Below are 14,088 nucleotides of genomic sequence, written 5' to 3'. Positions count from 1 at the left end.
GGAGGGATGGGGAGGGGAGGGATGGGGAGGGGAGGGATGGTGAGGGGAGGAATGGTGAAGGGAGGGATAGGGAGGGATGGGGAGGGGAGGGATGGGGAGGGATGGGGAGGGGAGGGATGGTGAGGGATGGGGAGGGATGGTGAGAGATGGGGAGGGGAGGGATGATGAGGGATAGGGAGGGGAGGGATGGGGAGGGGAGGGATGGGTTGGTGAGGACAGGGATGGGGAGGGATGGTGAGGGATGGTGAGGGGAGGGATGGTGAGGGGAGGGATGGTGAGGGGAGGGGAGGGATGGTGAGGGGAGGGATGGTAAGGGATGGTGAGGGGAGGGATGGTGAGGGGAGCGATAGTGAGGGGAGGGATCGGGTGGGGAGGGATGGTGAGGGGAGGGATGGTGAGGGGAGGGATGGTAAGGGATGGTGAGGGGAGGGATGGTGAGGGGAGGGATAGTGAGGGGAGGGATGGGAGGGATAGGGAGGGGAGGGATGGGGAGGGGAGGGATGGGGAGTGGAGGGGAGGGATGGTGAGGGGAGGGATAGTGAGGGGAGGGATGGGGAGGGGAGGGATGGGGAGGGGAGGGATGGGGAGGGGAGGAATGCAGAGGGGAGGGATGGGGAGGGGAGAGATGGGGAGGGATGGTGAGGGGAGGGATGGTGAGGGGAGGGATGGGGTGGGGAGAGATGGGGAGGGGAGGGATGGGGAGGGATGGGTTGGTGAGGGGAGGGATGGTGAGGGGAGGGATGGGGAGGGGAGGAATGGAGAGGGGAGGGATGGGGAGGGGAGGGATGGGGAGGGGAGGAATGGAGAGGGGAGGGATGGGGAGGGGAGGGATGGTGAGGGATGGTGAGGGGGAGGGGAGGAATGCAGAGGGGAGGGGTGGGGAGATATGGGGAGGGGAGGGATGGGGAGGGATGGGTTGGTGAGGGGAGGGATGGTGAGGGGAGGGATGGGGAGGGGAGGGATAGTGAGGGGAGGGATGGTGATGGGAGGGATGGGGAGCGGAGGGATGGTAACAGGAGGGATAGGGAGGGGAGGAATGGTGAAGGGAGGGATGGTGAGGGGAGGGATGGTAAGAGGAGGAAGGGGGCGGTCTTGGTGAGCGAGAGGTCTGGCCTGCAGTAAGATATGGTATCATGTCAGCATCAATTTCAAACTGGAACTATTCCCCCCCCACCTACCATGAATCCTGGCACATTGCTCACTTTGATGGTATGTGATAGTATGTGAGAGTATGTCACGGGCACATCACAGTGTGGTACGGTACAACATACCACAGGACCTGTTTATTTTTGTCCGTAATGTTTTTGTTTTAAAGCACACACGAGAGCACACGCACACAAACAAACTCAAGACAGGAAAACGCGGGGGGGCTGGGTGGGTGTGAGAAACATTTCTCTCCTCGCAAATCACGCCGGCGGGGCTTCTAATGGCAAGAGCGCCGTCTGTACACGTTATGCACAGCAGTCGGGCGGGTCGGTAATTACCGGGAACGCGCCACTTCGCATGCTTCGCGTGGCTGATTAAGTCGCTTAACAAGTGACTTTAACCTCGGGTGGCACACTACGAAAACTAATTCCTACGCACCATCGTGGCCGCGGTGCGACTCGCGCGACGCTTGCGCAATCCTCAACCCAATTACGGCGCTCGTGCCACCATAGTTTGACCCACGAGCCACGCGCGCTCCCGTCGCTCCAATTCGCCGACGCGAAGGACAGCGCAAGCCCCCTCCCCGCTCCCCGGAGGCCTCCCTCTCTCCACCTCGACTGGCGACCGGCACCTCCCGTGAACCCTGGCGTGGGAGCGATGTGCGAGGGACAATCCCGTCGCGTTACTCTCGCCCCACGCGCGGTTCACGGGGCCCACAAGGGAGGGAGACCCTGCTCTGGGTCTGACTCTCTCGCGGTCTCACTCTCTCTCACTCTGCATTTTGCTCTCCATCTTGCTCTCGTGCTCTACATCTCTCCCTCTTGCTCTCCATCGCTCTCTTTTGTTCACTCTTATCTCTCCATGTCGATCTTGCTCTCTCGTCCCTCTCCCTTTTGCTTGCTCTCACTCGGCGATGAGCAAACCGTGCCAGGAAGCACCTGTCACTCTCTAGAGAATCGGAGAGGAGAAGAATTGGAAACGCTTCCACAGCCCCTCCGGAGGCGCTCCTCCTCCCCATGTTGTCTCTCTACCCTCTGAAAACAAAAAGCGGGTCACACCTTGTGTTTGACAGTGCAACCCTCAGCTGCGCCCCACTGTTACTGCCGCTGTGTTTACCGCTGTGCCTTAATTTTGAGTTCTCAGGGTTGGGCGTTCCCATAGAACACAGACGGTCACTTAGAGGTGCGTCACGTTTACAGGGTGCGATGAACAATGGTGGCGTTACCGGTGGTGGTGGCAGGAGCGGAGGAAGGGTCGGGTGAGAGTTGAAACTTGGGTGGGGTGTAACCTCGGCCCCTGCCACGCAAACAATGCAGCTGCCAAGACGTCATTGTCGCATCACGACCTCATCGCACCCCTGTGACCTCTCACGTGGACCTCAATGCACTGCCTGCTGTGGCCTCATGGGGTCACTAACCTAAGCACACGGCACTGCTGTGAGCTCTCCTGAGAACGCCCTCTAAAACCCCACAATCGTGTCACCCAGCTTGACTCCAGGGTGACTCCGTGGCGACTCGGTGTGAGACTCCAGGGCAACTCCATCATGCCTTAAGATCTTCTAATACGAACAGGCTGTACCGAGCGTAAATCCATCTCTCCGCGCGAACGTTCCCGGTCGTGCCAGGCACAGTCCCGCGGAAAACTCACCGGCGTCATCGAGACAAGCAATTAGCCTAAGTGGGCGACAAACAACACGGCCTGGCCGGCTTCCAGGACGTGTCGTCATCCCTGCTTACGCACAGCGAAAACGCACGAAGCTGCCTCTCCATCCCACCCTGCCATCGCGACCACCGTCACTACCAAAAGAGAATGTAGCGCTCTGGTCTAACTAAATCACAACAATGAAAGTACATTCTAGGCAGTCTAAATCCACAAACGGATTAAGGCCTTCCCGGGCCATTTAGGTGATGAGGGTTTTTGACTATTCTTCACAATATTGGCGGTGATGCGGTTCTGATATCAGTCACCACCAATGTGTGGCCGTGGCCAAAGAATTAGCTCACTGCACGTGACCAGGAACCAAACTCAAATATTTGGGTTCAAGGAGCAGCTGTGCTCACCACTGGGTCACCACGTCCCCCCCCCACCGCCTCATGTATATAATGTACACGTTGTTAGGGACTGCCCCTTATGGCGGCTAGAATGTGGAATGGAAAGTCTGATCTTGTTGACTTGGCAATTCAAGTGGTTGAGCGGTTTGGAAATGAAACTGTGATATCACCTATAAGGAGAAGAATTTAATTTGTACTCATTATAGTTTGTCAGAGGTAGAAAGTAGATTGTGTGCAGAACCACCTGTGCCCGGCCTCTGCCGACTTTCGGAAGAGCGGCTCACATAGCTCCTCCAATGACGAGTGACATTTCACCCCACCTGCTGGGATCTTCTTCACTTCAGCTCCTGAGAAAGCTCTTGGCTCGTCGAGCGAAACGTCAAGACATCGTGTTGGACATCACAAGGTGGCACAACTCAACAATACGAGGGAGAGCTGCACAGAAAGCACAACTGCGAAAAAACCCAGGCAGATGGAGGTCACATGCGAGAGCCCCCCAGGCCAGAGTGTGCATCTTGTTTGGAATGATGTTCTGCAGGGACGAATTATAAAGCCGGACACAGTAATTGGTTCATTGCTCGGAATGTAACTGTTCACTCTCCCCTGCCCCCCCTCCCCCTACGCTTCCCACCCAGCTCTTTCAAATGATTACATGAATAATCACGAATCGAGGTTGCAAAACATTTCAAACACTACATTTTAACAGGCTCGTCCTATTGTTCCTGCCTCGTTTGCATAGTCCAGTAATCAGCAATTGATTTGCAAAAATATATACATATCGGTCATCGGAAATATTTCATCGTCATTCACACACTTCGATGCGTGCGTCGCGAGCATCAACCATGTTCACTCGCTGCTGGCCTGACCCAAAAGCAGGGATGGTGAAGAAAACCCCGGTCGACGGGCAGGCGACATGCCTACCCGTCGACCCCTGAAGTTTGCGATCGATAAGAGACTCTGCGGACACGGCCGCCCCGAGCTCTGGCCGTGCTCAGGTGTGGGAGCGTACATGCACGGGGAGTGTCTGTCCTTGGAATGCAGTTTCTGTTTGTTTACCAGATTTTATGGGTCTGCATGTGGGTAGGTTTGGTGGAGGGGAAGCGTCGTGGTGAGCACACTGTTACAAACCCGGTGACCCAAGTTCGATTCTCGGCCATGGCTAATATTTAGTGGCAGATATTTTAACTGATCCCGGGCTTCCCCCCCCCCCCCCCCCCCCCAAGGTTGACTCAGCTTTAAATGAGTACTTGGCATGATGTGTAAGCTCATAAACAGGTCTGTATAGTTATATGGTTTACTTTTGCCCTTGTTTGAATGCATGCGTGCGCTTATAGGTGTGTTGGTATGTAAGTGCAGGGGTCAAGCGGAATTTATTTAGCATAGCCAATTTTATAAAGTTTGCATTATTGGAGTTATTGGACTCGATATGACCTAACAAAGGTGACTGACCGACACACACAGAGCCAAAAGGCGGCCTCGTGACACGAAGAGGTCCCATCACTGTCACGGCCCGCGCACTCCCGACAGCAACCACCGTGTGTGTGTGCGACTTAAGTGGGATGGCAGGAAGTCGGGGGTTGTGAGAGGAGGGAGCAGAGAAATGTGATTAAACTACGTGGTCTCAGTGAGCACACCTCCTCAATTAGAGTGGGGCCGAGTGCCACGCGATGAATAATGAAACGATTGTTCGCCGGCGGGCATCGCAAAACGAGCGGATTTGGAAATGAAATCAGATCCGAGACAGATCGGCTCACTCAGCCACTCGCTCGCTTCACTCACTCACCGAGCCGCTCGCTGGCTCGCTCATTCACTCGATTGCTTATTTGCATACTTAGAGTCACTCACTCAGGCACTTGCTCGCTCACCTACTCGCAAGCCCCCTCACTTAATCCCTCAAACTCACAATGGCTCCCTCGCTCTCAGCCATGCACTCACTCGATGCCTTGTAAAACAATCAAGCGCAATGTGCCACCACGCTGCTCTTTCTGATGACCACATCCTCCGTTAACTCCTAAAGATCTCGGTTTTTACGTCACCACCAGGTTTGCCCCCTCCTCTCCCCCCACCCCCACGTGTACTGCCATCACCTTATAATTCCACCTGAACAACATGCGGATATGAGGCCAATCCGGATTACACTCCACGTGCCGGATTAAAGACAGTGGGGGCCTGCGACCCCAAGAGGATGAAGCAGCACACGCATCTTGCTAAGGCCGCTTTGCATTAAAGACCTGGCAATGAGAGCACCGCGGCTGTGACCTGGCATTACATGCATGTGCAACTATTAGAGCCGAGATGGGCAGATTTTCATGAAATTAAAGCTCAATATAGCTCAAAAGTCGATGTTCTCCATTGTATAATCAACCATGCTATAACCCCTGCTGGACTAAGGTCTCTCCAAGCTGTCGCCATTCCTCACGGTCACGCGATGTAACCAATCCATCCAGCTCCTGCATAGTGGCATAATGCACGGCTCAATCTCTGCATTAGTACAGTGTACATCCACTCGGGTGAGTTTCCACACTTTGTTTGCCACTCCATTGTTTAGTCTCAACCACCGGCCATCATCCCTCCAAGCTACGTGTCTTGCCCAAGCCCAATTACTTGTTCTTGACAGGCAATATTGGCGATATTGATATGTTTGTTGGATGTCATGTGTTCGTGTGACTCCTCTAGTGACCAGAGGCCACAAATATTTAAAACGCAACTGATTCTCCAATCAAACCGTGAAGTTCACTGGATGGCAAGGACAAGTTGTTGCACTGCTTTAGGCTACGTTGCTGCCCCACGTCTCCCGTCACACGGTAACAGAGCTCCACTATAAACCGTTGCTCACTACAAATCGACTGTTCACCACAACCCGTACACACCGCTCTCTCATTCTCTCACGTAACATTTCCCAGCACATGACACTTTGGGCAGCGGGGTAAAAACAACACAACGCCACTTTTATGCCCTAAATATTTTGGAAACGTAAACCCAGGGCCGCATCGTACAATCGTGGCTCTTTTAAACGCACACGAGCGCAGCGAGAGATTACAGTGACGCGATCCAAGCTGATCCATGAACCACGTCATCCGCTCAACAACACCCCCCGTGGACCTCTCCTTCTCCGTGGGAGGGCGGCTGCTTCTCTCTGCTGTCCCCAGTCTGGAGCTCTCAGCCTTCGACCTGGCCATCCACACTGCTGACCGTCTCCCTGTTTGTGTGCTGGGTTAAGACTTTCCTCCTCGCCTCTGTCTGCAATTGCCGTGGTTAAATATCCAGTGTTTCACCGTCCCTTACTCTATTATCAGATGCCTCTCACCTAAAACAAGAGGCCACATCCTACTGATGAGACCCAATGAAGTCGAATCCAATCCAGGGGTTTGCCTTGGTTCAACGGTATTGTTTACATGACATTTGCCATCAAGCCCGGCTGTACAATTACGACTGCTGTGCACATTTTCACATCAATACAGCCATCAACTCTGCAGCCGAATCACCTTCAGCGCATCCAATCCCATTGGAACTTAGACACTAAGTAGGGTCGATCCTGCTCAGTACGTGCATGAGCCACTCCCTGGAAATACCAGGTGTTGTAGGCTTGGTCTGCAAGATGTCCAATCCATCTGTGCATGAGTATTAACCCCTCATAAGCATGGGTTGTCTCCGGGTACTGTTGCATTCCTTCCTTCAATGGTCCACAATGACAGATCAGTTCCAGACGTAAATAATAAGCCACGACAAATCCACTGCTGGATGAAGGCCTCCCCATCACTCCCTCACGGTGCTGCAATGCAACAATCCACCCAATACATGCAGATTGGTTCCCCAACGAACGCAGATGCCATCCCACGTTCATGCGAGCAGTAAGACACCGGCTCTTGTTGTGAATCATCGTCATCTCCTTTCAAAACTCTCTTGGCACCATTCCTCCCACCACAAGGGGGGTGGGGCGTCCCAGGGAGCCCCGGCAACTTGCTTGGTGGGAGCAGTGGGAGGAATGCTCGGCGCGTGCGCAAACTTGCCCCGCGATACGAACGAACATGCGGAGTGCCTCTCCCACTCGCGCGTGCGCGCACACTCACTCACCCGTGCGCACGCACGCACACTCACTCACCCGTGCGCGCGCACGCACACTCACTCACCCGTGCGCGCGCACGCACACTCACTCACCCGTGCGCACGCACGCACACTCACACTCTCACTCGCTCCCTCACGCACGCACGCTCCCTCACTCACACACTCGCTCATTTAATCTTGACCCACGCCCATCACCCACGAGGCATCACCACAGCATGAGACGGTAAACATCACCTCCTCCATTGTCACGTTTGTATTGCACTCGTTGACATGAATAGATGGTGTTTATTAAAACCAAAGTCATTTGGTAACACAAACGGGACGGAAACAAATGCATCCTACTTTGGCACTGGACAAAAAATGTGCATGTCCTTTCTATTTTGCCGAATAAATAAGTTGAGGATGAAGAGAATGAGTAGCAAATAATATGCAGGGGTATATATTCCAACCAGATAGGCACAATTAGGATGCAACTGTAAAATCAATGTGTAAAGCACAGCACAAAACACCATCATCATCGGACACGATTAATCCACTGCTGGAAGAAGCCTCCTCAAGCCATCGCTATATCTCACAGTCGCAGGACGTAACAATCCACACAGCACCTGCACACAAGCCGACGACATCGCTAACTACAGCTCCGCAGTTAAATGACTGCTATAGAAAAACAACGCCATTGTAGAAAACGGTAAAAGTGGCTCAACTTGCTACATAGGCTTTTTCGATCTGAACAAGTGGAATTGGTTCTCTTACTTCTGCATGGAAACTCAAGTCTCTCTCTCTCTCCGATCCCTTCCGGCTTCATTCTCCTCCCACTCAGAAACCCAACTCTGGGGCGCATTTGTAAACAGGTAAACTCGTCACACACACATGGACCAAGGAATTTTACTGCTGCGGTCCATTTAAATGTTTGACGAAACGGGACCTGTGGTTGCGCATGCTCACACACACACGGCATTTAAGCGAAGCCGTCTCCCAGCTCGACTGAGCATTATGTACGATTCGTACTTGCATTGCGCATCTATTCAGCTGCGCCTATGACCAAGTCACCCGAAATGCGCCCGATCCCGTCAGATCTTAGGAAGACAGGGGTAGAGTTGAGCAAAGACCCTGGTTGCATTGGCAGCTACCAAGCACAGCAGGTGTCGTAGGCTTCAGGGGCTATGCGTGGTGCAGCCGAGGACAGTGCATCTGAGGACAGTGCAGCCAAAGCCGCTGTTGCACTGCACTCCTATGCCTCCATGTCCACGCTCTTCACCTTCAGCAACCCGCACTGACCAGCGTGGGGAAATACGGTCAATTAACCCCCACGATGCGCAGGGTGTGGGGGGGGGGTGGGAGGCACTTGTCCAGCAGCAGGGTGACAACAAAGGGCCATGCGTGTGCATTGCGCAAACGGAGCTCAATCTCGATATCCAGCGTTGGGGCTGTACCAGTGGGCCCCGCACCAGCTACGTAAATTCCACATTCCTCTGGCGTGCGCCGGTCTCTCCAAAGCATAACCGTGGCTGACCTCCGACAAAGTGGTAGAGGCGCTTAAAACCATACACACGAGATGATGAAACACAAACATGTGTGATTGCCGGTATTGTTAGGCTAGCTGCCAGTCTTGTTGCAGCCAATAGCTTGTGAAAGCTGTGCCAACTCACAGCACTCTAGATACATTTCAAAACATTACATTTGGAGTGTATTTGACGTAAAAATAAATAAATCAGTAAAACACAAGGGACCACATCGTTGGCGCAAAGTTCAGAGAGTTGCAAGAGACGCTCTTTGTTCCAGTGGGCACCTTACTGTACCTGCAAGTTAAACAGATGGCACTAAATACACCATGGAACTGAAGAGCCTGGTTGTGAGACAGTGTATTATTTGTAAATCTATCGTGTATGATGAAGCCGTTGCCATGTAACCGCTGTTATTACAGGTGCCTTTCATTTGGGTTCACTTGCGATCACTGGCCCTATTCCTTTACGCACTCACGTATGAAGCCAGCACAATAAAGCAGCGATTCAATATTTAGCAGCAAGTTACGGAAAGGGCAGCGTCATCTGACGACGCTAAGCGAGACGTTTCAAAGATATCAAGCGGAGGCTCAGATTCACGACGCCTCAATTTCTCACGCCCGACCATCACCCCGCAAGCCACGTGCAACCTTGAATGGTGCGAAAGGTACACATGGTCATCCTCATTCAACTGCCCGCAAACACCTTAATCACTCCCATCATCGTGGAACTTGCCACGAACTCCACCATCACTGAACAACATCATCGTCATCATTAAGCATGCTACAACCACCTTCTGACAGAGAGAACCAGGGGCTCTCATCGAGACGAGTTTGAGTTCGTGCCCCGAGCTGGGTTATCCGTCCCAGTCGTAAAGTCATACTGCTGGAACGTCGTGTTTTCTATAACACAATGGAGAGAGAGAGTACGGGGCTGCTTTGTAAACGACCCTCAGGGAGAAGGCGATGGTGCCAACATTTGCGCTGTGTTGGCTAAACACCAGGAGTGGAAACGCAACACTTTCGACCGCGACGAGCGCCGGGAGATTTTGAGATGGATTTTGTAAATGTGGTCTTGAGCCAAATACCACGGCATGGAAACGCGTGCCTAAAGGTGTCAAATAATTACAGATCAATGGGGAATTGGTAAAACATGCCACTCAGAATCCCCTCCGATAAGAGGCTCGAGAGTGTGCGAGCGTTTTTCTGGATAATTACTGTCAATACGAATCAGCCTCTGATGTCTTTTCGGGTTGAGCAGCATGTTGTACAACCTGGACGCACATGGGAGAGCTGTAGAGGATAACCGCAGAAATCTACGCAGCGGCATCAATCAGCCTCACGAGCGGATGAAGCACTATTATTCCTTATTCCTTCATTGCCTAGCTTGACTGGCATCATTTTGTATTTGCGCTATGACATACAACGGAATAAAATATTTACGGCCCTTTGTTACTCCATTGGTACATGAAGGCCTACCCATGCCGTGCAGATTATGGGTGTCGTTTGCCCATACTTGATCACACTGATCAGTGCAGTGTAGAGGAGAGCCCAGGACCGGTTTGGAAATCAGTCGCCAAATGACATTAGCCGTGGCCGGGAATCGTACTCGGGTTGCTGGGTTTATAACGTGAGAACTTCTGACTCCAGTTCTCTCTTTGTTGATGCCAATTTCCATTAGAGGCCTTAAGATATCTTCATACCCGATGTGACTAAACAATAAGTGACAAACTTTAGGCTGAGGGCACCACTGCGTGACAGCGGTGTGGAGGAGTGCACTTGAAAAATGAGCGATGGATACACTGTAGTGAACAAATACTGTGAACGTGAAACACAGCACTGCAACCAATGGTAAGCACCAAGCCTTGCGAGTTGTGGGTTTTCTCCATCGAGTCCAGTTTTCTCGAACACGAAGCCAAAAACACTCATGAATGAAGCTAACCAAACATCCCAATGCAGTAGGACCCTGCTGAACAAGACTCGGCGACAAGACTTTCCTCTGCACATGTCGAGAAAGTTCACCGAACGAACATGTTTGAGGGACAGCATCACAAAAAGGTCCGATGGACAAGACTGGTGACAGATTGGAAGCCAAAGAAGAAAAAAAACATGCCTGAGAGGATTACAATTGTAGAGATGGAACAATGATATCTAGCTCATCTGCTGGAGGGGCAGATAGTGGTACTGTACTGTAGGCTAATGTTCATTGGCGAGGGCAGTGACTTGATCAGCGCCGATATCACGACGATGCGCTCATAACAGGGGCGGATTGATTAACGTTGGGCCCCCCGTGTCGAGCGTGGGCCACTGCCGGGGCCCACGTTGGCGTGGGACAATTACGAGCGAATGCTGCCCAGGAAATGCAGTCCCTGTGGGGCCTGACCGGGTGTGTAGGTGTGGGAAGCCCTTCCTGAAAACACGAGGGCTTTATTCTGGGCAGCGGCTCGGCTTTCGGACCACCTCGTCAAAGGACGACACCTCTGCAGACACCGCCACAATCACGTCTCTCAAGGCTGCTGCTATGCGTGGTCAGTGTTAAGCGAAGTTTACACGCAATAACGCATGTACAGACGAATACATGGACACGCCGAAATACGCTCGGCTCGCATTAACAAACAAACCACGCGCACACACAGATACCAACTCACACAACACAAACATGCACACACCACATAGAAGTGAACTTGCACAAAGACCAAAACTCCCACGTACAGCCTCAGACTTTTGAGGCAAGTGCTGTTAGCAAGCACCTATGCAGCCCGGCCGCCTTTGTCTCCCCAGTGGCGAGGTTTACATATCGTACCAGGTTGTCATTTAAGGCCAATTCGACCAAGGGGAGGCCAGGACGGGTTCGGATAATCGTCACAGATGTTGGCCGTGAGTGGGAATTGAACTCGGCTCACCAGGTTCGTAGCGCAGGGCGCTAACCACCACGCTACCGCTCCCCACACACACGCAACTCCCTCCTCCCGAGACACACACCAACCCAATCGGGTATTTCTGAATAGCTAGGCACTTGAGCCCTTGAGGTGTGAGCCATGCCAGTGGGCGCTATGTCAGGGCTCGTGCATACCTGGGAGTGCTGTTACAGTCCGCGTGGGCGTTAGGGCGCGTGCTGTTGCGAGGGTGTGAGTGTTGCTAAGGTATGCGGCCATGTTACTCTGCGCGTCGGTGTGTGCGCCGAGCGGCTGTGTGTGTGTGTGTTCTGTCGGGTTGTCACGATGGTTGTTTGGCTAGGGTGTCACGCTTGGGTGGAGACGGTAGAGCAACGATTAGCGCACGCTGTGCCATGCACTGGGCGACCTCAGTTCCGATTCCCGGCCCCGGATCGGAACCGGGCATTGGCCTTCTCCTCCCCCTTACTGACCCTATCCCTACTACCCGGCGTGGTGAAGTATGGTCAAACAATCCCCATGAACGAAACGGAGTGGAGAGGCCTTCGTCCAGCAGTGGATTTCCGCAGGCTGTACATTATTGTGTCACAGCGTGTGCCTGGGTATGTGCTATGTCAAGTTTAGCTGCAGGTTTTATACGTGACGGTGGACGTTGTGGTACGTGTTGTCAGTGAGCGTGCTGTTTGGATTTCGTGCTGTCAGAATGTCTTTGTCAGTGGAAGTAACCCTGTACCGCCGTTTAATATTAATGTGTTCATGTGCAATGTTATGGCGTGTGATTTTAACAATACATGCTATGTTAGGGTGTTGGTATGACCTATGTTGGTGTGCTGTTAAGGCAGGGTGCTATGTTATAGCCTGCCCGCTGTCAAACAGTCACCAATGTGTGCTCACATAGGTTACCACCTCCATTCACAGGGACTCACCGGGTGCCATCCACAGAAAAAAGTGACCCACCAGGAGTCACAAGGTAGCAACGCTAGCCCTAGCAGAAGCCATCCTCAGCTCAGGAAATCAACCCCAGCCGCAAGGAAACCACCGGGGGGAACGTTAAGCCACCCTCATCAGCCACAGCCACTCAAAAGTGAACCATGATGACCCACACGGGGTCACCTCCAGCCAGAGGGTTCCACCAGAAGCCACCCCAAGTCGCAGAATCCTACCAAAACACGCACCGGGACCCTCCTTAATCAACCTCAGCCAAGAGAACGACAATCGGCTAACCCGATCATCCAATCGTCACTGCCATTTACTCTTGTCACCCCATACCAAAAGGGACCTACAAAGTCCACCAGGGTCACCTCCAAACCCAGTGTCGTACCAGAAGCCAATCGAAAAGGCACGGGGAGCCTCCAGCAGTCAACCCCAGCCAAAGGAGTCCACTTATATTCTTAGAAGCCACCCCTGCCACGCGGACCTATCATGACGCACAAGGACCCACCGGGACCCTATCCCCCACCTCCGGCACCCACCTTTGAGAAGGGGCAGGGGGCTGAGCTCGACGGGGGCGCCCAGGGCACGGAAGAGCGACGAGCGGCGCTGGTTGAGCCTCCCGGCGGCGCGCCGCACCGAGCGCTTACTGAACCCGTCCGCCTTCTCCAGCCCCACGGCACTCGCCACAGACATCGCTGCCCTCTCTGCCGCGGCAGCACCGGGAGAGGGGGTGGTGGCGGCGGCGGCGGTGGTGCGCCTTTAATCCTCGCGAGTTGTGCGCGTTTAATAAAGATGTAAATGCCGTGAAATAAAAGTCCAAGTGGGGAGAGTTAAATCTCTCCCACCGCCGCCACCCCCACGCGGGGCCTCCCCCCCTCCTCCTCACGGCGCCGTCATCGCCTCCTCCATCACCTTCACGGCGCCTGCGACCGCGGCAAAACGAAATGGTTGAACAGAGTGAACGTTTACTGTGCGAAGCAATGTGCTTTACTCGCATTCGTGCGCGAGTTACTTATTTTTTTTTGTTTTAATTCTGTTCTGCTTTCGGAAAGTTGGCCGCGCTCCAGGCGCCGCGCCGCTCGTTATGAAGCGACTGCCGGGGCGACGGCCCTTATATACGTCACGTGATGCCCGGTGAGCGCGCTCATTGGACGGCGACGCGCGTTATTAGATTTCATAGAACGCACCGTCCGCGACGGCGCGGTCCCATTGGCCAGCGAGCGCGCACGTGACCCCCGGGGACGGGCAACCGCCTATTCTAAGTGAGAAATGTGACAATGACGGCCGCGTGACGTCAACAAAGCCGGGGGGGGAGGTGGGAGGCCGCGGTATGTTCGTGACGTCACTCGTGTGGGGGGCGGGGGCTGGCAAGAGCTTGCGGCCATGTTGGGTAGGTGAGGATTCCTCTCCCCCCCCCCCGTTCATTGATGCGGAGGCACGGGGGCCGTGCAGTGACGTCACGCCAGCCTCTGCGAGTCGCTGCGTACCCCAAGAGTGC

General features: G+C 53.6%; 1 protein-coding gene across 1 annotated transcript in view; it reads right to left on the bottom strand.

Moving 5' to 3' along the window:
• Positions 1–13,698, bottom strand: part of LOC116947244 (serine/threonine-protein phosphatase 2A 56 kDa regulatory subunit epsilon isoform-like) — a 35,268-nt gene extending 21,570 nt beyond the window's left edge. Inside the window, exon 1 of the mRNA XM_032962762.2 lies at positions 13,130–13,698. Within this exon, the coding sequence (XP_032818653.1) occupies positions 13,130–13,283 (154 nt within the window). The 5' untranslated portion in view covers positions 13,284–13,698. The remainder of the gene's footprint in view (positions 1–13,129) is intronic.
• Positions 13,699–14,088: the final 390 nt, after the last annotated feature.

The sequence above is a fragment of the Petromyzon marinus genome, chromosome 29, assembly GCF_048934315.1.
Source record: "Petromyzon marinus isolate PM22_M1 ecotype Great Lakes invasive population chromosome 29, UKy_Petmar_22M1.pri1.0, whole genome shotgun sequence".
Lineage (NCBI taxonomy): Eukaryota > Metazoa > Chordata > Hyperoartia > Petromyzontiformes > Petromyzontidae > Petromyzon > Petromyzon marinus.
The sequence above is the reverse complement of the archived record's forward strand: the minus strand, read 5'-3'. Positions and strand labels throughout refer to the sequence as shown.